The sequence below is a fragment of the Camelus ferus genome, chromosome 31 (assembly GCF_009834535.1).
Source record: "Camelus ferus isolate YT-003-E chromosome 31, BCGSAC_Cfer_1.0, whole genome shotgun sequence".
NCBI lineage: Eukaryota > Metazoa > Chordata > Mammalia > Artiodactyla > Camelidae > Camelus > Camelus ferus.
Genome location: NC_045726.1, coordinates 14,480,311 through 14,506,984, shown reverse-complemented (window position 1 = coordinate 14,506,984; position 26,674 = coordinate 14,480,311). Strand labels below are relative to the sequence as shown.

At 55.7% G+C, this 26,674-nt stretch overlaps 1 protein-coding gene across 2 annotated transcripts in view; it reads right to left on the bottom strand.

Moving 5' to 3' along the window:
* Positions 1-806: 806 nt before the first annotated feature.
* GFRA2 (GDNF family receptor alpha 2) overlaps positions 807-26,674 on the bottom strand; it is an 82,645-nt gene continuing 56,777 nt past the window's right edge. For both annotated transcript variants that reach the window (XM_006180211.3, XM_032470849.1), the window contains 5 exons: positions 14,415-14,524; positions 13,594-13,734; positions 11,451-11,623; positions 3,004-3,057; positions 807-2,214 (listed from right to left, as the gene is read on the bottom strand). In XM_006180211.3, the coding sequence (XP_006180273.2) occupies positions 2,089-2,214; positions 3,004-3,057; positions 11,451-11,623; positions 13,594-13,734; positions 14,415-14,524 (604 nt within the window). In that variant the 3' untranslated portion in view covers positions 807-2,088. The remainder of the gene's footprint in view (positions 2,215-3,003; positions 3,058-11,450; positions 11,624-13,593; positions 13,735-14,414; positions 14,525-26,674) is intronic.

The window sequence follows — 26,674 nt, the reverse complement described above, 5'->3', positions numbered from 1 at the left end:
GGATGGGATCATGTGCAGCCCTGAAGGTCATGCTGCCAGTGGGAACAACCGCCTCCTGGCAGTCTCCCCCCACCCCCTCGGCTGTGTGCATACTCTTAGGTGCACGTGAACACCCGCAAGCCCACACCCATGAGCATGCACACACACACACACACACACATACACACACACAAGGCAGCAGGCATCCCCCTGGTCTTCTCTGGGGAGAATCTCGCCAGGTGAATGTGGCAGGCGCAGTGTCCAGGTAGAGCCTGGGTGGCAAATGGAGAAAGAGAAGGGATGGGCCACAATGGTCTTCCCTCTCTGCCGGGACCCAAGAGGCAAGGTCCCTGCCTTCACAACCAAGAACCTTAAAAAAACACCAGGAGTCCCAGTGGGAAGACACCACCCGCTCTACATAAGATTGACAGTCCACCCAACACAGCCGCCCAGGCAGCCTTGAAACAAAAACATACTGAAGATGTGACATCAAGTTGTCCCCTCCTTCAGCCCCATGGCTACTTGATTCTCTTCCAGTTGGGGGCCAGCAGGCATTGGCACAGATTGGGAAGGGAGGCAGGAGATGACAGGTGAGTGGCCTCCCAGGCTCAGCACAGCCTGGACCTCAGACCCACCAAGTGTAAAACCATCTCCTAATAGGGCTCCATCACCCGCTCCAAGGACACACACGGGACAGACACACGAGCGCACACACGGATACACACACTCTCCCCAAGGCCCACCAGGAGCCCCAGGGAAGCAGCCAAGAAGTTGGCACCGGGCCATGAACAAAACAGGGGAGAAGGCACGCCGGGAGTGAGGCAGAAGGCAGGCCGCGTCCTAGTACGTTTATTGGCGCCTCGGCTAAGCGTGGTACGGATCAGGAGCCCCCTTCCGCAGCCTGGTCAGCCCGACTGCGGGGGGACACAGGGAGCCAGTCTCCTTCTTCCCCATTATAGACAACATCATTAAAAAAAATAAACTTTACAATAATACATCTTCGCTCGCCTGTTAGGGTATTATTTCGATAGTTTTGCTTCTTAAAAAAAGGAAAGGAGGGAGAACCACACGATATATGTATACGGATGTGTATATACATATATGTTGAGAGGAGCGTGTTATGTACATACAGTTGGCGGACGTCTCGGACATGAGGACAGGGAAGGCGGGGGAGGGGCGGGGAGCAGAGAGGAGGAGCGGGGTGCAGAGCCCGGGGTTGGGGACAGGTAGACGGCCCACCGTGGTCTCTTCGGCCCCTCTCGGCGACGGCCCCTCCCCTCGAAGGGAGACCCACCATTGGGACCCATGAGAAACCAAGAAAGTGGAAAAAGAATCATTTCTCTTTGATTTCAAAACTCCTGCCATCAAGGAGGAAGCAGCAGCCTGAGCTGGTACCCAAGTTTTACCCCCTACCTGCAACGGGATCTCCCAGGTGGGCTGAGCTCCCAAGCCCCCTGGAGCTGCCCGGTCCCTCATGCTACACTAGGGGGCCAGGGACTCAGAGCCCCACCCCTGCACAGGTCAGACGCAGACCTGCCCAGCCTGCAGAGAAGGGGGCCAAATAAACTCCAACCTTGACTCCAGGTGGAGGAGCTGGAGGTGCCCAGGTGGACCTCCAGGAGCCCGGCCTCATTGCTCTGCCACCCGACACCCCCTGCCAGCCCCCAGCAGGTCCCCAGAGTCAGCAGACTGAGAACAGTGGCTGCCATCCTGCTCCCAACCCCCGCCCGTGTCAGGCACAGCCCCAAGTCCCCTGGGCAGCAGGGCTGTTGCCCTGCCCGGGTCCAGAGAGAAACACACCAGGAGAAGTGACGGGCACTCCTACACCCTGTGCCCTGCTCGGTGCTGGGTGTCCCTTGCCAGGGGGCCTCTGGGCCAGCTCTCAGGCTGCCCGCCTGCTTGCCTGTTTGGTTTAGAAAAACTTTTCCAGAGAAGAAACCTGGAAGGAGACAAGTTCAGAGATAAGGTGGGAAAAAACTTTTTTTTTGCAAGGTGTGTGTGTGCGCGTGTGTCTGTGTGTCTGTGTGTGTCTGTGTGTGTTTCCATTTTGTCAGGCGGGTGTTCTCGTCTGAGCCGCTTTCAGAAACCTCCCGATGCGGCTCCCGAAGCCTACAAGGCCAGTTTCAGCATCAGGAAGGAGACGGCGGTCAAGGCAGCCGACGGTCTGGCTCTGTGGGGGCCTGAGTTAGGTCTGATCACCTTCTTCTTACTCCCTGGGATGATATTGGTCGTGAGCTGCGGCCAGGCAGAGAGGGGACAGAAGCAGAGAGAGCAGGGCCAGCATCAGGCAAAGGAGAGGACCCTGGAAGTGACCCCTCCCGGGCACTGGGGGACCCCCCTTCGCGCTAGCTCGGAGCCACCGCTGGGCTTCCGCGGAGCCGGGCTGCAGCTTGGCTGCTCCGGGAGGCAGGGCAGCAGTCCCCAGGAGAACGGGCTGCTCTCCCTGCCCGGCTGACGCTGCCAAGTGAGGAAGAGGGTCTGCAGGTGCAGACCAGCGAGGAGAGGGGTGAAGCCCCCAGGGCCCACAGGGACCTGCTTCCAGAGAGGAGAGGCGTGAGAAACTAAATTTGTTTGTTCCTAAATTTGTTTGAATCCCTTCTCCTCCATGAAGCTTTCCCTGAACATCCTATCTGAGCTCTCTCCCCTTCTGTAGACTTTTATACTGTCTTTTCTTCCCACCTAAGTTATACATATACCATATAGTCACAGACATACTCCTGTGCACAGGGCAGGTTGCTGGGCACACTTGTCTTAAAGAGTCAGGAAGACTTGTGCAAGGGCCTCTGCTCAGAGCAGCCTCTTGCGTCTCACCCCAGGAGACAGGTAAGGGCCCTGACCACAGCCATGGCACCCACATCCCTCCACCCAGCAGAGTGAGCCCCCATCCAGGTCCAGGCGAGCCACCAGCTCAGCAAGCCCAGCCCATGCAATGGAATCTGGGGGCCCTAAGTCCAAGGCTCGCCTGGCAAACAACCCGCTCTGGCCCAGCCCCATGCACCCACCCCAACTCTGCCCCTCACTCACCTCCGTGAAGCACATGCTTAACTCTTTGGAGTTGTTGGCCTTCAGCCCCTGCTCCTGTTGGGGAGAAGACACTAGTAAGGATGGGTCACCGGGGCTGGGTCTCTGGCTGGGCTTTGTCCCATGACTCAGATGAGAACAAACATCCCGCGGCCCCGCCATCCACCGCAGGCATCACTGAGCACAGGGTACTCACACAGAGCACTGGCAACACAGAGACCCTTGCCCCTCCCTGATACTTGCAGTGATCAGGTCCTGTCTCCTCTGGGCTCTTGGAGAAGAGACGTCTAACTCTGCTCTCCAATTTACAGCATAATATAGTAACAAGCCGCTCCCGTGTCTGTCCACCATACCCAGAGCTGCTCCTGGTGAAGCAGGGACCATGTCTTCTCTCCCTGCTTCACTGCAGCTCAATAAATGTTACGCTCAGCTAACGTTTGTTAACTGACACTTATTTACATGTCCATGAACGAATGAATGAGTGAGTGAATGAATGAATGCCACAGATCAGAACTGGCATCCGAGTAATACAAAGACCATGAGTCCTCACTGTGTTCATGGGGAAGAGAGCTGCGATCGATTAGTGATGTCTGCCACTGGCGCACGTCAGGCGGACATCTGGCAATGGTGCCAGGTGTTGGCCATTTCGGCCTGAACAGATGTGTGGCACCTGGGAGCTCTGTGGTCCAGGTGAGGAGTGAAAAAGGAAAGCTGGCTTGGTGATGACCCCTGGGTTTTCTACCCCTGGCATCACCCCTTCGATCAGGACCATGAAGAGCAGTCCTTTGTTGTCACCATCATCATCATGATTCATGGGAACCAGCTGAGGGATGTGCTGTTTCTAGCCTGGCCTCAAATGGCTCTGCCAACAGAAGCAACTGGGAAGCCCAAGAAATTAGGCCTAAATCCCTGCTCTTGGCCAGAAATGGTAATAACCCCTTCAACGTCATAGGCAATCTGCACTCAGGGCATCTGGTCAGCTAAACAAGACCCCAGCTGTCACACAAAGGCCCCAGCCGAGAGCAGAGTCACTACCAATGGTGGAGACGTGACCACCGTGACAATGAGCACAGCTGAGATGGAACCGGGACCCCACCCAGGAGCGTCCTACTTAAGACCATAGTACCAGCGATTCCAGGCACCAAGATCCAGCCTGGCCAAGCCACCAACCAGCTTGTGTCCCTAAAGAAGGATGTGTCTCTAAGGCCCTTCCAGACCCAAGGACTGCATTCTACCACCCAGGGTCAATTGCAGCTCCAAAGAGGGCTGCGGGAGGTCACCGCATGATGCAGCCTGTCCACCCCATCACCGAGGCTGTGCTGTCACCACTGCCTTCCACCTGACTGCCCCCTAATCCTCACTCCATCACCTCCCTGACAAACTCCCAGCTCCTGCCGGGTCCCCACCTGTGACATCTTATGCCTGTCAAGGTCTGTGCCACGCAGCCCAGCACCTCTTCTTCTTGGTATCCTTTCCAGCTCTAACCGGTGCAGGTAAGCAGCTCTGTCCCCGCCCCTCCAGGATCCCTGTCTTCTTCCTAGCAGCTCAAATTTCCATGAGAAAGAGACAGTACCTCCCTGGGGCAACCCCAAGGGAATCCGACTCAGTGTGTGGCTTCTGACAGGGTCGCAGGGACTTGGTTGGGGATTAGGACTGGCCTCCATAAGAATCAGGACAGGACCCCTCCTGTGCCCAATAAGTGACCCACCTTGGATCCATCATCCACAGCGCTTGCCCAAGCCCTTTTGAACCAATGGCATTTCAGCCCGGCAGGCTCCAGGACGCGTGCTGCATGACCAGGTGACACACCAGGTGTCCCCTTGCTGCCCTCAAGTACCTCCTTCAAGTGCTCAACATCTAGCTTGAAGACTGTGTCCTCGTAGACCCATCCCAGCCTTTCCTTTTCAGACTGCAGGGTTCTAATCCTGCGTCCCTCCCTGTGGAACAGCCCCTTGATCCAAGGGAAGCGCCCAAGAGGCCAGAATCTGGGACGCCGGTCTCGGTTCAGCCTCTGACCCTTGGTTCAGTCTGTTTATCTACTGGCACCTCGGTTTCCCTGTCTATAAAATAGTGATAGTCAAGCGTACCTCACTGACCCTCCGTGACCATATGTGAATGGTGCATATGGCGCAGCAAAGCTCTGGACAAGTATAAACGCTCCTTAATCCACAGCCTGATGCTGAGCCAAGCGGAGTTTGCATCCAAACTCCCAGGACTGGGGCCGCAAGGGGCTATCCGGGTCAGCTGGGGGCCTGGGGGCCCAGCAGCAAAGCCAGGGAGAAGTCTCGGCCCCGGTGGACCCCCCCTCCACCTGACGTCCAGAAAGCAGAGCAAACAGTGAGGAAGTAAAGACTGCAGGAACCTCCCCAAAGGCAAACCCCAGGCCCCCTCACCCACCCTGGACACACAGGTCAGTGCTGGTGTTCGCCCATCAGCCAACTCTTCTGAAAGTGGTGGGTTCCGGAGACGCAGACAGAAAGGTTCCACTACCGAGCGGCGAAGCTTTAAGCTCAAACTCACCCACCGCCTCCCTCGTCAGTAACTCTCCCACCACTCCCCACAGGGGTTCCAAAGATGAGCCAGTCACAGCCCTGCTCACACCCCGATGAGAGAAATAAATAAACAGCCGCAGTCACCTCCCACCAGTTCAGTAAGCGGGAGGTGGGAAAGAGGCTGCGTCCCCCCCAAGCCCCCCAGGCTGCAGGCTGTCCCCTGAGGCCACACCCTGCTAAGGCCACTCCCGGTGTCCATCTCACCTGACTGTCTTGGTGGTGGGCACAGGGAGGGAGAATGGAAGCAAAGACAAGGTTCATCCTTTCAGAAATTCCTCCCAGAGGAGCCCTTTGCCCAGGAAGTTGGAAGGAAATTATCGTCTTCCTCCTCTGCCTCGCCACCTCTGTTCACATTCCCAAAGCTGCGTGGGTCTCGGAGTCCCAGAGTCTTGCCGGTCTGGTCCAGGTGCCAGGGACCAGGTCCAGTGTTGTCTCAAAGGGAAAACCTCTGGCGGGAGCTGGCCCACCCTCTCCTGTGTCCCCTGCTTCTGTTCCTGGCCCCATCCCCAAATCTCAGAGCCCTTGGCCGCCTCCCTTCTGCACACACCCACCTCCGGTAACTCACATCTCTTCATCCTCCTCCACTCCCTGCCGTCCACCTGGTACAACCCCGCCTTTCTTACCTCTGATGACTATCAACTATCGCAAAGATCTCCTAACGGGTCCCCCAGCCTCTCTCCCTTGACAACCAATCCCCACCTGCTGTCAGATTATCTTCCCAAATCACGGTTCTCATCAAGACACTCCCTGTTCAAAGGCCTTCAATAGCCTCTCCACACTCCCCACTTCAACCTGCAAATCAGGTTTCATTCCTCACCCTCTCCTTCCATATCTGAACTCTGTGTCCTCCCAAACCCGTGGCCTGTGTCCTCTAGGTCAGAGGGAGGCAAACGTTTTCTACAAAAAGCCAGTGAATGACTGTTTTAGGCTTTGCCGGCCGTAGCATCTGTCCTGACGCCACTCTGCCCGCAGCACACGGACAACACAGGGTGTGGCTGTGTTCCAGCAAAACTTAATTTCCCCAAGCAGGCAGCAGGCCAGATTCGTCCTCAGCTGGCTCTGCACTGCCCTGACTCCCTGCCTCTGCGCTCTCCTTGCCCACCCCACCCAATTCCGCATCTCTGTGTCTTTACCTGCTCAATTCTCCCACTTCCTCCAAGCGGCAGGGTTCACCTGGCCCATGAGCCCTGTGCTTCCACTCCCAGCCCAAAGCAGCCTCCCTCCTCTGGATCCCCTAACACCTTATCAGTCTTCCCGGTGTGCCTGTCACTTCCTGCCCCGTAATTATCTGACTGTGCACCCTGTCCGTCCAAGCTACTGGCCCAGGATGCTCGTCAGCCTCGGTGCCTGGCACAGACTGATGTGCAGTAAGAATGTATGATGGATGAGTAAGTGAAGGGCTACAAAGGGGAACCAGAGGGAGGGAAGAAAAGAAGGAGTGCTCCAGCCTCTCAAAGCTTTGAAACAAACCAAATTTGTAAGTCAGAAATGGGTGCCTCATAGGCGCACAGGCACACTGACGGCCCTCTGGGTCCCATGCGGTGATGGCCACTGGCCCGTGTGCCAGATAAGAGACCCATCCAGGGAACAGGGAGGAGGAGGAGACGGAGGTGGCTGTCGGCTGCTCAGTCTGCTGCAGGCGGGTGGTGAGGGCGGCTCATGGCAGCCCCTATAAACCCATTCTAATCCCCCAGATGGGATGGGCGGTACCAAGGGTGAGAGCAGAAACTGGCTGGTGCAGACAAGGAGAGCTGAGCCTCCAGGTTATCTGACCCGGCCCTGAAAACCGGCCCAGAGCAGCCTGCGGGGAGTGCCAAGGACGCTGGAAACAAACAGGGCCAGGGAAAGCGCAAACCCACTGCCCGTCTGCCCTGCCCCCCGGCCCCGCCCCAGCCCAGGGCCCACCAGGCGACAAGAGTCACCTACCCAGTCTTCCCGCATCCTCCACAGAAAGCCGGCTCCCATCCTACCCTCTCAGCCACAGAAGGCGTCTATGAGAGGGAGGAAGGCTGAACAGGGTTGCCTGCGGGCAACAGAACAGACCATTCGCTAGAACAGAGAGCAGGAAGTTCCAAAAAATCCAACGAATCAGGGACTCTGGGCTCTTTCTCTCAACCTGCGTGGAGCACCTACCCCACGCTGGGCACTGTGCACTCAGTCATAAGGGCTCCCAAGGGGGTGAGATGCAGCCCCTCCCCAGGGATGCTCTCCTGGTGGTGAGGGCAGAACACATCGTGATGGGGGCCGGAGCGAGGCAACAGGGAGCCCTAAGCAAGTCCTCCTTGAGCAGAGTCAGGGAGGCCACCCAGGACATAACACTGCGTAGGACTAAAGAGCAGAGGCGGGAAGGGAGGGCTGGGAGCGGCCCTTCGCCCAGAGGGACCGACAAGTGCAAGGGCGGCACCGTGCTCAGCCTGGCCCTCAGGACTCCACCGGGGATGCCCCGCTGGGCTTCAGAACAAAGGGCCGTGGACGAGGGTACAGGATGGACCACCTCCTACAGATTTCCTGCTCTGGGGACCATCAGGAGGGAGGGAATTCACACAGGGGGTGTGTGTGTGTGCACGTGCGCATGCACCCGTGTATAGCAGGAACAGAGGGAGAGACCGTCCTGCAGGTCCTGCCACACCTTCTCCAAGTCCCAGAGAGCCAACTGGAGAGGGGATCACGGGCAGGAGGGGAAGCCTGTGGGCCAGCTGGGGGCCCCCAAGCTCCTGGCTTCTCTCTGGTGTCTAAGACACTCCCATTCCTGCCCAGCAGCCCCTCGATGGGACAGAGTTCCCCCAGGCCAGCCCCCACCCCACTGTGGGAACGTCTTTTGGGGAGCAGATGTGGAGGAGGAGGCAGCTCAGTGAAGCCAGAAGAAGACTGTCCAGGAGCCAGGGGCGGGGGCTGTGGACAAGTCACTGTCCTCATGGGGCTTGCATCCTCTGGGTTTCAGGGAGGAAATCTCACAGGGCCCATGCATCGTAACATTGGGGTCCCCAGCTGGCTGCCATCCCTGGGGCAGTGAATAGGGTCCCTAAGGCTTCCCAAGAGCCCGCCTGTGGATGGGGACAGAGGTAAGTGGCCTTGCCTCTCTCTCCAGGGCTGTCTGGGGTGCACAGCCTCCCCCACCCTCCCTCCCACCCAGCTCAGCTTTCAGTCTCCGCCCTCACTCAGGGACTCCCTTCTGTAGCATGGGTGGCTGTCACTCCCAAGGGCCCCACAACAGCCACCACAGAGCCCTTCCAAGCTAGCAGAGCTGGGGAGGGCGTCCGGCAGTGTGGCGGGGAAGACAGACCCACCCCCAAGGCCAGCCTCCAGCCGAGCTGGGGGGTGGGCACCCGGGCTAATTCCCTCTGCAGTCCCAGCACCTGGCAAGGAGTAGTAGGTGCTCATTAAAAAGACTGTAATTAAAACAGAATCAGAGGCCCTTTCCTGCCAGTGCCTGTGAGAGGAGCCGGGGCAGGGGCTGGTGGTGGGTGGGCCCCTCTGAGGGCTCCTTCTCTTCCTTTCCTCCTGCGAAGGCCGTCCTGGCTGTCCTGCCTACAGTGACTCAGTCCGTAGACCCGAATGGACCGTCACTGGGGCCAGGCCTAGGCGATACCCCTGCCAGGCAGCCCCCCCGGGATTCAAAACACCTAACACGTATGCAGGGACCCACACACACTCATCTCACACACAGGTCGTGCGTGAACTCCACTGGAATCAAGCCAAGTGGAAGACAAGCTCCCAGACGGTGGTGAGTCTGCAGAAAACCAGGCTGGGGCTGAAAGAAACCAGGCAACAGTTTAGCAAACTGCTAGAGGGAAACGGGGGGGGGGGGGGGATCAGAGTCATCAGGCACCAAGGGGCCTGCAGTGGGCACGAGGCCACCGCTTTGAACTTTTCCACGCCCACTGTGACTCAGTGACAGCCTCAGGGAAGGTCCCCAGCCCCCTGCTGAGTGGGCATCTCCCCAGGTGAGCCAGCCCCGAGGGGCTGGGGAGGGGGGCTGGCAGTCCCCAGAGGGACATGTGGACCAAGCCGGAGCCCAGTCTCCTGACAGGTGGCCCAGCCCTGGCCGGCCGGGCTGCCCGCCACTCTAGCATGAAATTGAGCCGGTACCGTCTGCGGAGCCACCCTCAGCCCTGCCGGCAGCCGCTCAAGCATGCCCAGTGTAATTAGGGGCCGCCCAAGGGTGACACAGCCCCTCAGCCCAAGTCAGGAGGGGCAGCCTAATGGAGGGAAGCGGGGCGTGGAGGGGCCCACGCTGGGACTGACTGGAGGGCACTTGGAGGTCAGCTGTTAACAGCACAGGGTGCCCACTGGGGAGGGAGGGGGCGGGCTTCCCAAGCAGGACGGGCACCAGCACCGGCTGCTGTGGTGTGACGGGTTCCACCAGGCCTCACCCCTGCTCAGGTCTCATCCGGGCACTCCGAATGCCTTCTGCCTTTATTTCTGGCTTTATGGAAGTTACGAATGACCACTGAGAATTGTATCCATTTCAGGGGCACAACCTGATGACCTGATATACACATACATTGTGAAATATTCGTCACGAGGCAATCACCACATCCATCACTTCGCACCTCTGCCATTTTCCTTTTTTTTTTTTTCTTTTTTGTGGTGAGAGCATCTAAGGTCAGCAAATTTCAAGCACACAGCACAATATTGTTAACGACAGTCACATCGCTGTGACCAGCTCTCCAGGACTTACACATCCTGCAAGACTGAAACTACATTTGTAGTGCGTGCCCACTGGTGACCCCATGAGCCCAGCTCATTCAGACTGATGTCACCATTGCTGCACAGGGCTAGGCCTGTGTTCCCCACCCCCACAGCTGCCTACCCTGCGCCCCCCACCACGGGCTGGGCTCCAGACCCCAGCAACCTCGCTAGCAATTCCAGCCCCAACTCCTGCCAAAACATCCCCTATGACCCACCACCCACACCTCGCTGTTCCCGCCCTCTTCTGTTCTCCCTTATATTCTGCATTAGGTTCTCTTTTAAACATTTTGTTCTAGATGTTTGTGTGTGTGTGTGTGTGTGGCAGGTTGGAGGGTCTGACTAGAACCAACCTCCTAAGCCAAGAATCTACTGTAGCAAATGGCGTGACGGCAAGAGCGCAGCTCGGCAGAGAGAAGGCTGAGTGGGGAGCCCCGGATGTGTGTCCCCTGTACCACCCATGTCGTCCCCTATTGTGGTACTGATTGGAGCCCAAGTCTGGTACTCGTTGAACTGTTTGACCCTCGACAAGACTGTAAGGACCACAAAACAGGACAGGACCCTGTCAGCCTCATTCCCCAATGTCTCCCCAGCATCTCGCATAAGAGCTTGCACACAGTGACTACCTAACACACGTTGGATGGGTGGGTGGATGGATGGATGGATGGATGGGTGGGTGGGTGGGTGGGTGGGTGGAGGGAGGGATGGATGCAGACAAACAAATGATCATCACAGGTTTGGGAGTCAGATGCAGGTTTGAAATCTTATTCCACCACCAGCCAGCTGTGTGACCTTGGGTGTGCCGCCTAACATCCCTGGGTTATAGTTTCCTGTGTGTAAAACTAGAATCCCAGCTCATTGTGTGAGAATTCCATACAATAGGCAGAGTCTACTAGCACAGTACCTGGTAATTAGCAGATGGTTAATAAATGGTAACCGTGACCTTCCTCCGGCACCCCCGTGGTGTCTAGCACAGCCCTGTGACAGAACAGGTGTCTGATGCTTGCAAGGTGATGCAAAGTGAACGAATGCACGGATAACTAGCCCCCGCCAGCTCTTTCTGCCTCTCAGGCCCTGACCCAAACAGAGGAACTTGTGTGCCCTGTCCCCAGTTCCCAGTCTAATTTCCCACCCTGCCTCTGGCACCTGGTGCTCCTCTAAGCCCTCAGCCCACCCCGGCTCCGTTTCCCCAGCGGCGTGGTCCCTCACCTGAACAGAGGTGCAGGTGGTGATGATGCTGGTCCCCAGGCTGGTGCTATCACTGAGGTCATCTGGCAAAGAAGGCGTTTTCTCTACCCGAGGGGCCTGCGTGGCCTGGAATGAGGGGTTTTTAGGGGACAGGTTCACATCTGTGCCATTGCCAAAGGCCTGGATGGCGTTCCCTGTGGGGGGAGAGAGCAGGCAGACACAGAGAAATCAGGGGCCACCTCCATCACTCTGCCCCTCGCCATCCCAACTGTGACCCTCCCGGTAACAACCCAGGGCTGGGGGCAGGTTGGAACTCGCCCAAGCTAACTTTGCTGAAGCTCCCTTTCAGATACCGAACAAAGTCTCACATCTAGAGAAGAAAATAGCACGAGGGAAGGTGGAAAAGAGAAACTGGAATAGAAGGAAACGCACTGGATGAGGAGGGAAGAAGAAAAATAGAGGAGGAGGAGCAGCGGGAGCCTGGGGAGCTGGGAGGGGAGGAGCGGACAGCGCCCAGAGCGCTGAGCCCGAGCCCCGTCTTCTCGGCAGGCTGCATTCAGCGCTGCAGACCATGACCCCTTCAGGAGCCTCCCCACCCCCAGCCCTCTAGGCACATGTTCTCCTGGCTCCCCCACCAGCTCAGATGCTTCTGGGCCTCCCTCCCTGCTGCTGCTGACATTCTGGTGGCCCTAGACGCAGCCCCCCTCCCCAGGTGGCCTCACCCACCCCCACACGATCAGTTACACGAATTCACTCAGGACCAACTAACTAATGGGGCATCTTGGACAAAACTGTGTCCCCAAGTATCCATCCTATAGATGCACCTCGAGTTCATCCCATCACCACCTGAACGAGACACCACGCCCTCCCATCCCAACACTGGCCCCCTGTGTTTCCAGCACTGAAGGTGCCATCTCTCTCCACCCAGGTCTCCCATGTCTGAAACCTGAGTCGCCCAGGACACTTCCCGAACCCACCGCCTAGAGAGAGGTCTCTCCGCCCCTCCACTCCACCCTGCCTCCACTGCTCTGATTCAGCGGGCACTGTCTTCTCCTGTGAGCACCTACTGCATCCTTCAGCAGACTCGGTGTTGTCACCTGCGAGGACCACACCCCTACCCCCACCCCCTCCACACCAGAACCCAAGAGTGAGCCTTCCGACACCGGATATGACCACCTGTGACACCCCTTCAGTGACCCGCACACCAGCCCCGCCACCTGCAGGACCCTAAGATCCAAACGCCTTCAGGTCTGCAAGGCCCCGCGTGAGGAGGGCTCTCGCCACCTGTGCAGATGGCCCTGGGCATGCCTGTGCTCTGTGCAAGGCTAAGTGGTCTGCAGTTCCACAGCCCACCTCTGCCCAGGGTGGACTGGCAGGCCCTCCCTGCCTCTTCAGCTGATGGGTGCCCAGGATCCCCCAGGGGGTCAGCCTCTGGCATACCTTCAGAGGCCCCCTCCTCCAGGCTGACCTGGTATCCCCACCCTCAGCTCCTGAAGAGCCCCGTGCAGACCTCCACCCCTGCACTGTTCCTCTCGCACTGTGATCATCTTGACCCCCTGACGACATCTCCTCCGGACGGCAAGCTGCCCAATGACAGGCACCGTGACTTCCATCCCCCAACCCCCCGTCAGAAAGGGTGGATGGACAGATGGACGGAAGAAAGAAAGGAGGGAAGGCAGAGGGGAGGAGATCTTCAGACGGGTGCGGGCAGCAAGGGTGTCAGACCAGAAGGACCAGGCAGACAGAGCCTGCGGCTGACCTCTCACTCTCCAGCCTCGGGACTGAGTTTGATGATTTCAAAGTCCAGTTCCAAGGGGAAATCAGTCCTTAAAAGGAGCAGTGGCAGGTACTGAGACCCCCACCACAGGGCTGTCCCCAAAGGAACCTGGCTGAAACTGTCAGGGTAATAGACCAGAAAACTTTGGCCTTGACTTAACAGAGGCTGAAGGCCTCCAGTGGGAACGCAGGCTGGCCTCCTGACAGCTCTGCCGTGACTCTCCAAGGGCACAAAGCCCACGTCAGCAACCGCCATGCGGGGGAAGCCCCACAGATGTCATCGGTCACCCAGAGGGAAGGAGGGAAAGGCGGGGGCAGAGCTCCAGGGTCCCCTGGGATGTGAAGGGCGGGAGGGCTCCCGGGGTGCGGGGGACACCACAGGACTCACGGAGGCACGGGTTCTCGGTGAAGTCCCTGAGGAACTTCTCACACTCCTCCTCCATGTTTCCGCTCCCACGACAGCTGCACCAGGGCGACACCACGATGCCAGTGGGGTTGGAGTCCACGTAGTTGGGTGTAATATCAAACCCTGGGCAGGGAGAGAGGAGCGAGGGGCAGTAAGACTTCCCTTCGGGCCCCCAGACCCCAGACACAACAGAAAAGAGGCTTGGGACCCCTCTCTCCCTCCCACCTGTCCCCTAAACACACAGCCCAGCTCATGATCCAAATCAAGGGGTCGGCAGGGGGCGGGGTGGGGCATGGCATAGAGGACAGACAGGACAGTAGAGGGGACACCCAGGAGCCCCCTCCCAGAGCACGGGCCCTCGCTTTCTCCTGCTGCCAACAAGCAGAGGGTGCGTCCTTGAGTCAGGAAGACCGTGGCTCATTCCTGGGCTTGGACCCCAGGACCGACATGGAGTAGTGGGGTGAGCCTTCACAAGTTACTTAGCTTCCCTAAGCCTCAGTTTCCCCACCTGTAAAGTGGAGACACCAACCCCTGCTGTGAGAATTAAATAAGATGGTTCACGGAAACTGCTTGTGTCAGGTAAGGAATGCTACACTTTCTTCTAATTTCAGAAGCCTCCTGAGGCCCCTGGGGCCTCCTCCCCCGTGATAAAGAGCTGGCTTCTGCTCCGGCCTCCATCACAGCTCTCTGAAACCGTGCAGAGAAGGGCAAGCTGTTCACGTGCTGGCCCCAAGCTGGGCCTCGGCCTCTGTCTGAACCTGGAGCAGCTGGGAGCCACGGAGAGCCCAGGCGGGGCGGCTTACCAATCATGCCGGCATAGGAGCCCAGGCACGCCTGGTAATTATCGGTCGGGCAGCTGGTGAGCGTCTGGTAGGAGGCCCGACAATTGGCGTGGAAGTCGGCCAGCCGGGACCTGGTGTCAGGAGAAGACCCGTTGGAGAGAGCAGGTTAGTGGGCTGCCCTCCAGGAGCCTCCCAGAGCTGCAGGAAGCCAGGGAGACCACCAGGCTTTGGGGGGCTTTAGGCTAGAAGGCCTTTGAGGACCAGACTTCCTGGAGAGCCAGGCACCCAGCTGATGCCAGGCCCGCTCTGCGTGGGTCTCAGTCAGGGAAACACAGAGGGTACCCGGGGTGGGTTTGCTGAGAACACCTGGGACCCAGGCAGGACCCAGGCAGGACCCAGGGCTCTGCTCCCAAGTCTTTCAGCACATCACTACTCCCACCCACAGAATGGATACAAAAATCCCTGTCCAGCCACCTCACAGGATCCATCTGGTGGGCAAAGGGGCAGCCTCTAGGGAGGTTAAAACAGCAGTGGCCCCCCACCCCACCCCATGGGCTGAGACATCTCATGGGTATTCCTGACCTGTCTCCTCTGTATTAAACCAAAGCAAAGCCTCCCCTGCCGTCCCTCCACCAGCATCCCCATCCCGCGAGGCAAAATCAGCCTTTCCTTCCCCTGGTAATGTAACCTGTCATCATCCATTCCTCTGTCGGCATGGATGAAGTGCCTTCAGAATCACCGGCACGCAGCTCTGTGTTCCCCACTCGACCGTGAGCCGCCTGAAGGCAGCCACTGTCTTACCCGGGTCTGTCCCCAGCCCCCAGCACCGGGACGTCGAGGGGCATGAGGGGCCCAGGGCACGCAAGCCTAACCTGCACGGCCATTCTCCTTCCTTCTTCCCCCTGCCCTAGCGCCCTAGCCCCGGGGTTCTACCACCAGCCTGGCTGGGGGCATCGCCTTCCTCCCCACCTGCCATGGCTTCCTACAGGCGGGTGCCCTTTGCCACATCATGTACGTCTCACAGCAGCTGCAGGCAGCGAGCACTAAGGTCTTGTTCACGGGTACTTTCCCCATGATGGGCACACTGCAGGAATTCGACAACACGGGCTCGGTGAGAACACCGTGGTAGCCACACGAAGGACCAGAACCCAGGCCATCTGCCTCCCTGCCTGTGCTCTGTCCTGCACCACGAGGTAGCTCACAAAGCCATCCCAGAGATCACCCTGAATCCAGCTCCCCAGCTTCTCCACTGGAACTCCGTCCATATGACGAAGGAGCAGGTAGAGACAGACAGACAGACAAGAGGTTGACAGGAACCAGGACCATCAAAGAAGAAACCCTCCACACAGGCGGCTGCGTGGGTCCCACTAGGGGACAAATCCTGGTTCGCCTGCAGGGCCCACGGTCCTGGGGGATGGGGTTTGGGAGAAGGAGGAAGCTCTCCAGAGGGATGTGACCCCAGTGAGGCCTCATGCAAACAGACCCCCACAACCTGCAGGGGCAGCAGGTGCAGGAGATGGAAGATGAGCTCCCAGCTGCGAGCTGGGGGCGGGGTCTCACCTCAGCCCCGCCCCGAACGCGCTGGGAGCCCTCAGAGGGGCCCTTGCTTCTTGAGGACTCATTTTCCTTATTTATCAAATGAATAAAAAGTGCTCTCAGTTTAGAGATGAAAAAGTATTTTCACGGTTTGGGGAGATGAAAAAGTTCTGGAGATGGATGGTGGTGGTGATTGCATAGCAACGTGAGTGCTCTTAAAGCCACTGAGCTGGACACTTAAACGTGGAGAAAAGGGTCAGTTTTACGTCATGCATCACTGACGACCATAAAAACATTACCTAAGAAGAGGTCCTTCCATGTCTACCTTTTATCATGTAATCTTCACAGAAACTCTGTGAGATCTGTCAAGCGGTCGTTACCATGATCCCACTTCACAGAGGAGGAAGCTGACTGACTGGCCCGAGACCGCAGGACTAGTGAGCCATGGAGCCAGGACTCCGGCCCAGAACACGGACAACTGGGGCTGCCCCTTCCGGCCGGTCCCGCCGCCCACATCCTGCTCCTCTGTAGAGGTACCTTGTCAATCTGCAGTGTCTCGGCCCTCTGTCCTGCCCATAAATACACCCTCTGTCTCCTCAAACAGTCCCCCAAACAGGGAAAAGCAGCATCTCCAACCAAGCCACCAAACCCTACAGAATAAGACTTGGTCTTAAACAGCAAGACCCACACCCACCCCGCTCCGTGAACCAGCAAGTTCGAGAAAAGATCGATGAATGGGGTGATGTGGGGTGGGGGGTGGTCGCTGCCCACGGCCCAGACCTCCAGACACCTGTCGGGGGGCCAGCAGGGGACACAGACTTTCATAGCAAAGGGGATTTGGAGGCAAACAAATCAAAATCTCTAAACAGCTAGCGTGGGCTGAACTGTGTCACCCCAAGAGCTACGTTGCAGTCCTCACCCCTGGTACCTATGAACATGACTTTACTCAGAAATAAACTCTCTGCAGATGCAGCCAAGATGAGCAGTGGACTGGGGCGGGCCCAACATCCAGCGTCTGGTGTCCTTACAGAAGAGACACAGACGCACAGTGAGAACACACATGAGGGCCAAGGCAGCAACTGGAGGGACGTCCCTACAAGCCCAGACCAGCAAGGACCGTCAGCGACTCCAGAAGCTAGGAGAAAGGCATGGGATGGTGCTCCCTTCTGCTGACACCCCGACTCTGGACTTCCGGCCTCCAGAACTGTGAAAAGATCAATTTCTGTTTTAAGGCACCCAGTTTGTGGCCCTTTGTTCCGGCAGCCACAGGAAACTCAGCACCGTCAGTGACTTTGTCACTCACTGTGGCCAAATGTCTCCCTGTGGAAGGAGCCAAAGGGAACCGGTCAGGCCCCAGCAGGGAGGAGGGCTGCGGGTGGGTGGCGTGAAGCCGGAACTGAGCCCCTGCACCTCGGGGCGGGGGGCTGCGAGATTACCAGGAGAGATGCTAGTCACCCTCTCCTCCCCACCAAAGAGATGTTCAAACAGCATCTCTGAGCCGAAACAGAAGTCTATTCCAACACCATTTGATCACACTTAGGGCTTGACCCCTCCTACCACCTCGCCAGTGCTCACGGCAGTCCCTCCCGCGAAGCCCTTCCTGCCCCACCAGCCATGCGGACGTCTCCCACCTCTGTATTCCAACTACACCTACAGTCTGGACCAGGCAATTCCACACTTAACCGCATAGAGCCTTCCTGATATCGCCCTGTGTGGTCTCTCCAACTGGAACAGACATTCCGAGAGTGACAGACTCTACTGATTTCTTCATCCATCTCCTCCAAACTCCTCTGGGCGAGGAGGAAGTGGCAGACATCCACTCATCCTGTCTCCAAATATGTATTGAGCCCCTGCCACGCGACTGACAGACTAAGGATGGGAATGGCACACATGTCGATGTGATGTCAGAGAAGAAATCCCAGCTGATGGGGCCAGGGCAGAGTGCCCACCAGGCCCAGGTCCAGGGCTGCGTGAGAGGTCAGTGCTGGCTCACCGTCCCGAGGGAGCAAGCTGCCCACTGGTCCAGACCTGAGAGCCTGGCTCCATCCTCCCAAAAGCTCCACTCCCCACCTGCACACAGAGCCTTGCCTCCCTTCTGCAAGGCTGGCTCTCCAGTCACTGACAGCGGGAACCTTGAGGACCTTGCCAGCTTCACCATCCACGAGGCCTCTCAAAATGTCACTGGGCCCCAGGCTGGAGGCGAGTGAAAGTGTGAAAATGAGGAGAAAATGAAGCCCACGCAGAGAGAGACAAGGTCATCCGGAGAAAGGGGGCTGGTACAGGAAGCAAGCCAGGAAATAGAAGGTAAAAGAGCTCCACCACCAGGTGCTGCGGGCCAGTGGGACCCCTCAGTGAGGAGGGGAGGGGCAGGTCCAGCTGCTGGCAGAGGGGGGAGCAGCTGTCACATGGCCACGCTCTGCCTGCCACTCGCCTGCTGTGTGACCTTGGGCAGGCCAGTTGTGTCTCTGTGCTCAGCATCCCCAGGGTGGGCCGTGCCTGCCTATCTCCCTCTCCAGGAGGTACACGGGGGAGCTGGGGTACATGGTGGGGGGGGGGCACTGCCCTTATCTTTCTTCTCCACCAGATGTCTTGTCCCCAGCATTGTGCCTGCCACTGGCAGGTGCAAACAGGGAATGGCTTTTTCCTGTGTCTGATGGAGAAGAAAGATACCTGTTGACCCTGCCAAGGTGGGGAGATGGCTCTCCTCTTTCTCCGCCAGGCTCCAGAGTCACCCTGCTGGAGCGCCGTGTCACTCTCCACGCCACACTGAGGACACAGGAGGAGCAGCACAGGCCCCTTTGCCAGAGCCGGGGGCAAGCACGGGGAAGAGTCGCCTTGCGCCTCCGAGGCTGTGGCCCACCTCCCCCACGGCGCGCCACACGGCTCCCCCCAGAGCACAGGGAGGGGGCAGGAGGAGCAGAGGGAAGGGGGGGAAATGGCTGGGCTTTCTCTTCCTCTATTTCTCCATTCTCAGCATCCAGGAGGCTTGGCAAGCCAGAGTGACAAAGGGCCATTTAGGGGGACGCCACATCCAGGTCACCGGGAGGCCTCTGATCGTTCATGTTCCCTCAAGACACACCCAAGTCCACGGCAGCCGGCTCCCTCCATCAGCAGCAGAGACCAGGGGTGTCAGTTTCCTTCCAGCCCTAGACGCTCAGCTCCAACCACGAGTGAATCAGCCCAGTCCCGGTAGGTCCAGTCTCCAAGGCAAATGTTATCCTTTTCACAGTGTGTGACGAGCCAGCTGGGGATGTCTGAGCCATCTCCCAGCCAGATGCCTCTTGTCCCTGCAGACGCCGTGAAGTCACCAGTCTCTTGGACTCCGCTCTCATTGGCAGAAACAGACTTTTCCCCAATCAGCCCCATCACTTCTCAGCTTTCTGCCTTGAAGAGCCCCCATAAGAGGGATGGCATAAAAGAAGGCTCGAGAGAAAGAGAGACAAAGAGAGAAACAGAGAGCCAGCAGGAGAACCAACAGCGAACACAAGCCAGGTCCACCTCAGCGAGGCTGCACCAAGACTGCCAAATGAGCTCCGGGCAGCAGGTGGATCTGCCCGATACACACAAACCTTCTTTGGGCCTGTTTCATCAGCAGCTGCAACCTATTCAATCACAGGAAAGCAGCAAGACAGGCAGAGACAGACACTTGACCCCCAATCTGATTAAACAGTTGCCAGATTAAATGCAGGATGTCCAGTTAATTTGAATTTCTGATCAACAATGAATTATTTTTAGTATAAGTACGTCCCATTCCACATCTGGGATGTACTTATACTGAACAGTGTTTCATTGTTTATCTGGAATTCCAGTTTACCTGGGTAGCCTGTATTAAGATCTGGCAACCCTATCTGATGGGCAGATGCGCTCCTGCAAAGGGCAAAGAGGCAAAGATGGCAGCGCAAAGGCCAGCCCACACATGTGGAATCAACCAGATTTGGGGGCGAGGAGAAAGGGAGGGGGTGGGCTTCCTACAGCTCAGGGGTTCTCAAAGTGTGGTCCACAGACCCACAGCATCAGCGTAAAATTGGGAACTTAGTAGAAATGCAAATTTTCCATATCCCCCCTAGACCTAACAGATCTGAAATCCAGTGGCGGGGTCCAGCAATCTGTGCTTTAACCAGCCCTCCAGATGACTCTGACGAAGGCTGGGTTTATGGGTACCCTTCAGACTCCACTCCCTGGTCTCAGCTTTAAACAGGCTCACGTTCCAGCCCAGCCAGCGGAACAGAGAAATGCTTCAGGCCACAGCCCAGGAAGGCTCGCAGTTACATGGCTAAGAGTATGTCTGTACACACACACCAAACGCACTCATACCCCCGTCCCCACACAGACACACAGTTCCACTCGGATATACAGCTACACTTGGATACACACCTCTTGCTTCCATGCTTTTTGCCCTTAGCCAAGAGAATGGATGGGCGCCTCTTGGTCATGAATCCCTCCCTTGGTCCAGATTGTAAACTCCTTCCCAAACACACAGACTTTCTCAAATCTGTCTGGCCTGGAAGGATACGAGGGTAGATTGCTCCACAGAACCCCAGTGCTCATCCACACCTGGCTTTTGTGTCTAAAGCCCTTGTCAGCTTCACAAAGTTCCCTTTACCCTGTTGTACCTGCTATGGTTTCGACTGGTCGTAGCATCGGAGGAGGAGGAAAGAAAGCGAATATTTACTGAGGATCTACGTGCTACTAGCCACACATGGTTATCTCACTGACCTTTCTGAACAACCCCACCACAAAGGAGACGCATCTCACAGCAAGGACACGGCAGCTCTTAGGAGGCGGGTCACACAGTCACACACACCCGACAGCCAGCTCAGCAGGGCGAGGCGCCTGCCAGTGAGGACAGGGTCTTTTCTCCAGCTCTGCTGCTGTGACCCACCGCTGCTCACAGTGCTTCAGGGGGCCACCAGCACAGCCACGTGCTAATGAACAGAGCACGTGAATATTTCATGGAGGGGAAGAAGGGTCCCCAAGAAATGCAAATTACTTCTGATGGGCTTCACAGACGATTTCTGGGAATGGAGAGGAAATGGCTCTAACAGACGCACGTGCCTTCGGAATGGCTTTCGGAGGTCCTCGCCGGCAGTGCGGTGCAGGGCGCGGTTACGCGGGCTCGATGTTACGTGACGCTGAGGAAGGGGAAATGGGTCTCCCCCTCACGCCTGCTTTCTGATACCTCCAGGGCTCACGGCAGACAGCCTGGTCCCCCGTCCTTCCCTGCCTCCTCCTGGAGACTGTCACCACTTGTTTCATGAAATCCACAATCCACTGGCTTCCTTCCCCGTTTATTCTTTTTTTTTAATTGAAGTATAGTCGGTTTACAATGTTGTGTTAGTTTCTGGTGTACAGCATAGTGATTCAGTTACGTGTGTGTGTGTGTGTATTCCTTTTCATATTTTTTTCATTATAGGTTATTACAATTCCCTGTGCTACACAGTAGTTTGTCTACACAACAGTTTATCTTGTTGTTTATCTATTCTGTATATAGTAGTTTGTATCTGCTAAACTCAAACCCCCAATTTATCCCTCCCCCTCCCCTTCCCTCCTAGTAACCATAAGTTTGTTTTCTATGTCTGTGAGTCTCTGTTCTGTAAATAAGTTCATTTGTGTCATTTTTTTAGATTCCACACTATAAGTGACAGCATATATTTGTCTTTCTCTGTCTGATTGACTTCACTCAGTATAACCATCTCTAAATCCATCCATGTTGCTGCAAGTGGCATTGTTTCATTCTTTTTTATGGCTGAGTAGTATTCCCGTGTGTGTGTGTGTGTGTACCATATCTTCTTTATCTAGTCATCTGTCAACGGACATTTAGGTTGCTTCCAGTCTCTTTGGCAAGTGGTGTTGGGACATCCCTGTTTATTCTTTAAGTGTGAGTGGACACTTACTCTTTCTGGCCAGAATAGCAGCTCCCCTTAGGGGTGGGTTGGGGACTTCCTCCTCTGGTCAAGTAGTTCTTACAGGCTGTCAACCATGGCTCTCTGCTCTGCTGGGCTACAGGTAAACACATGACCCAGGCTGGGCCAACCACACGACTCTTCCCGGCCACAGTGGCTGGTCATACACTGACTGCAATCAGGAAGTAACACAAGCCAGGCCAAAGAAGGCCCTTCTCTGAGGTTTTCCCAATGGAGCAGAGGAGGACATTCTTTTCTTTCTGCTTGTCAGACACCACGGATGTGAGCCCAGATAAATTGGGACCATAGTTCTAGCCTCACAGACACAAGAAAGATAAACATGTAGCTAACCTGCAGAGAGAAGCAGAAACAAGAGGCGGGGAGAGACAGTGGGAGACCCATTTTTATTTGAGTGCTGGAATACACGCCTGCTCTGTCTGTGTTTTATTGGAAGCCAACAGATTCCTGTTTAATTTTTCTTAAACTAGTTGGGTCTCTGTCGCTTTAAACAGAAAAATTCTTGACTACTGCTTCGCTTTGCTCTCTGCTTTTATCTGATCTTCTTTGTCCAAGTTCAAAGCAACCAGAAAAACCACACACTCAAAAGGACACCCACCTCAACACAAGCCCACAAAGGGTCTGTGGAACCATGTGAAACAGGCAGGATTGCAGGAGCACTTGGGCGGGAGCCACTTGGAAAATGGATGATGGTACAATTCATGAAGGAAGACGGACCTGGCCTTGGATTCTTTCCCCCAGCTCACTTAGAGAAAAATGGCCCAGGTGGATAAGCCACAGAAAGCCACATCGCTAATAAAAACAACAAGGACGTAGATTGTGCCAATATATGAAAATTCAGACACGCAATCATGTTAAGGGATAAAAAGCAGGAGGCAATATAGTTTATGTGCCCTCATTACAAACAAGGGAAAATGGCAAGTGTGTGAACTGACAAGATCCAGAAGTAAATTTCAAAAGATGCTAACAGAAGACACTGTTCATTATGTTCTCATTTAATAAACTTGCTTTCAGATGGTAATTATTTCTTTAAGTTTAACTGAATGAGGCCTCAGGAATCCTGAGCTGTTATAAACAGTGATTTTTTGAAATCTTTGATGAGAGAAAATGTTGTTGGTTCCAGAAGCATCAACAAATGCAACTGGGGGGACTACGGTATGCAGCTCAGCAGTAGAGTGCGCGTTTAGCAAGCCCAAGGTCCTGGCTTCAATCTCCAATATCTCCAATCAAAAAAAAAATTAAAAGGGGAAGGATAGAGCTCAGTGGTAGAGCGCATGCCTAGCATGCACAAGGTCCTGGGTTCAATCCCCAGTACCTCCACTAAAATAAACCTAATTACCTCCCCCCTAAACAAAACACACACACACATACACACACACACAAATTCAAAAAATAAATAAATTTTTTTAAAAAATGCAACTGACCCTGGGTCCCAAGGGAAACACGCTGAGAGAGCAAAGCTACCATCTCAGAGAGCTGGTCCTTCACTGAAGGGCAGCTCCGATCCCTAGGAGCTGCGGGTTGAAGACAGAGCCTGACACCTCGCTGGGAAATGCAGACTGAACCCTTCTGGACGTGACCATGACCTCACGGCAGGCACCTGCCAGGAGAAATGTTTGATCTCCTCCCCAGGAGGTCCTGGATTCTTCGAGAACCCCATCTCTCCACCCCAGCCCCTCCGCAGAAGCAGACCCGGCCACGAGGTCCAACTTCTGACATCAAGTCATGCTGGCTGGATTTGAACCTCGGCTCAGATACTCAGCAGCTGTGTGACCTTGACTGGGTCATGAAGCCTCTCCAGGCCTCCGTTTCCTCATCTGCAAAGTGGGGGTTATAATGGTACTTTCCCTGCATGATCTGGACAAGACTGAATGAGGGAATGGGCGTAAATGCGTGGATAGTGCCCAGCACACGGTGGGCGCCCCATAAACGCTTGCTACGCTATTGTCGAGATTAGGGGACTCTGCGGGCCAGTTCTGAGCCTGGGACACTGTGTAGAGAGAGGGCTCTCTCCCTTCAGGCCAAAGGAATGCAACATCTCTGATCTATTAACCAGCACCTCCTGCATTTGTACAGAGTCGCACCAAGTGCTTCCACTCACATCATCATGCTTTATTCTGACAATTCTCCGCAGTGAGCGTCATTACCTCTGTCTGACAGATAAGGAAATAGAGGCATGCAGAGGTTAATTAACTCACTTAATATCACAGCAGCAAGGCAGAAGGCCGAGCTTCGAATCTGAGCTCCAAAGCCAGTGGGTTTTCCCCTCCACCCCGCCGTCCCCACCCTTCCCCAGCCCTCTCTTCCTCAACCCCCTCCCCCTCCCCCCCCAGCATTCTGAAGCCTCAGAAGGAAGGAGGCTTATTTCTCTTCTGATGTCACCCAAGGGAATCAGGGAGGTACCCCCTTCCTCCTTGGTTCCCCCCTTTTCCACCCAATCCGGAGCTCACCCAGCATCCCCTCTCTCCTCCAGGTTAGCCATGAGGGCGTCCATAGGAAACTCCCTGCACAGGGCTGTGGTTGGAGCACTGGACCCTAGCTGACCAGACGCAACCAACTGGACCCAGGCCACCATCGAGAGATGACACACCGCCTGGAGTGGCCCACCGAAGCCTGCTCTAGGAGAGGACTGGGAGGGTCTGGATGGAGCAAAAGCCAACCCGAGCGCCCACATGGGTCTCCCGGCGGGGACGGAGAGACGGGTGCCATCGGATACACTCCTTCATGTCCTCTAAAAACCCAGGCAGACGGGCAGATAACCTTTTTCTTCATTTTTCCCCAATCCCTTCACCTATGTTCCAAACCTATTATTACCCGGTAAGAAGAGAAAAGAATTAAACGTATGCATCATTTGATTTTAATTGAAGGACTGTTCCATTTCATTGAACTGCTAAGTAAGCTGAACAAGAGATTGTGTTTACATAAGCAAACCCCGAATCACTATAGACTTGCTGTCACATTAAGTCAATACTTATGAAGGCTCTCTATTTAATTATTCAGTGAGGATTGACTTATTATTGTGTTAAGAGTGTGGTTAGCCTTGAGCTAGGTAGCCAGCCAGCTGAAAGGTTTCTTTCAACTTTCTCTGAATGCTGATACGGTTCTGGCCGGTGGTGTGAGGTTAGTTTCTTCCCTCGCTCCCTCCCCACTGCCACCCTCTCTCCTGCTCTGGAAAAGAAAGCTTCTGGTCCCCTCCCTTAAGGCGGGGGTAGCAGACAAGTCCACGGGGGCCGAGGAGCCGGCAAGGTCCCAGTGCTGGTCTGCATCTCACATCAGCACCCTCACTGCAGCGCGTGGTCCTAAGACGCTGACACCTGAAGCCTCGTTGGCTAAAGTTCTTGTGTTCTCAGTTCAAGCTTGTCCAACCCTTTTTCTTCCTATTCCAAAAGCTGAGCACCTCCCACTCAAAGACCCAGATCCCTCCCTACCTTTGTTATTCCCAGCACCTCCCCTCCCTCCGACCTCTCCAGGATGCATTTCTCAGCCTTCGAAGTCCCTGCAAACCCTCTGATTCTGTGGCACATTGTTACAGAGATTCAGGTAGTTTCTTAAATCAAATTGTATTTCCCGAAGCACAACAGATGGAAGAAAACTTGGCCTAAACTGCAGACCAGGGGGAGGGGCACAGGGACAAAGACAAAGTCCCAGGCCCCAAACGACCTGGGTTCAAGCCTCAGCTCTGCAAGTCACAAGGGAGTACCGGCTTGGGTGAGTTACTCCACCCGGGGCATCCTCATCCCTAAAAGAGGTCTAGGCATTTCTGGGAAGAGTAACCTGGATTCCCACGCAGCACGCTGGCGTTGGCTTTTCTGATTCTGGTGACTACAGCCCCACTGATGCCCCTGAAGGAAAACGTCCTGGGCTTCAAGAGCCCCTCATTTGCCTCCTCCCCAGAACCACCCCCTATAATCAGGATCTTGCTGACCTCATCATCTCATCTGTCCTCACCCTCCTCCTCTCTCTCCACCCACACCCCTGGAGCAATATCAAAGGGTACCCATTCCCCGACAGTGATGCTTCACAGATCCTATCCTCCAGTGCTCCTCCTGCCGGGAATGCCCTCCTCCAACCACGTGCTCCTTAAATCTTCTTCCAATTCACCCTTTCAAACCCGGTCCAGGAGGTGCCGGCTCTTCCAGAAAACTTTCTGGGAATGCCTTGCCCCAACTCCAAACATGTTTCACAAACTCCAATTAATATGTCCGCCCCACCAACCATATTATAATTTATATTTTTTGTATCTGTTCCTCCCATTACACTACAAGTTCTTTCAGAATAGAAACCACTTTATTCGTGTTTGAATCCTCAGTGCCCAGAGGAGTACCTGACAGCAAATAGGGACCCAAGAGCCTTTGGGGGGAAGGGGGAAGGGACGGAAGGAGGAAAGAATAAATGGATGGATGGATGGATGGATGGATGGATGGATGGATGGATGGAGACTGTATCTGAAGGCACAGAAGGCTTTCCTCTAAGTAGGAAAAGAGCCAAGAACTCTCCAAACACCTCCTGCTGAAAAATAAAATTATAAGCTGAAAATTATTCAGCTGATAGTAGAGCAAAATGCATTGGCACTGCATTCACTTGGGCACCAAGACAGGTCAGCCCCCCAAAATGTCCTTGAGTGGGTCTCTCTCCCTCCCCTCCTCAGATCCTGCCTGGTGGCTGTTAGGAACTTGGAAAAGTATCTTTGCTATCTCTGGTAACAGCCATCCACTAAAGGAGGCCCCAGTGGCCTACAAGAATTAACACACATCCTTAAGCACCACTCTCAACGTGAACAAGTGCCTTGGGGACCCACAGAGGAAAATCAAATGGGTCTCTGGG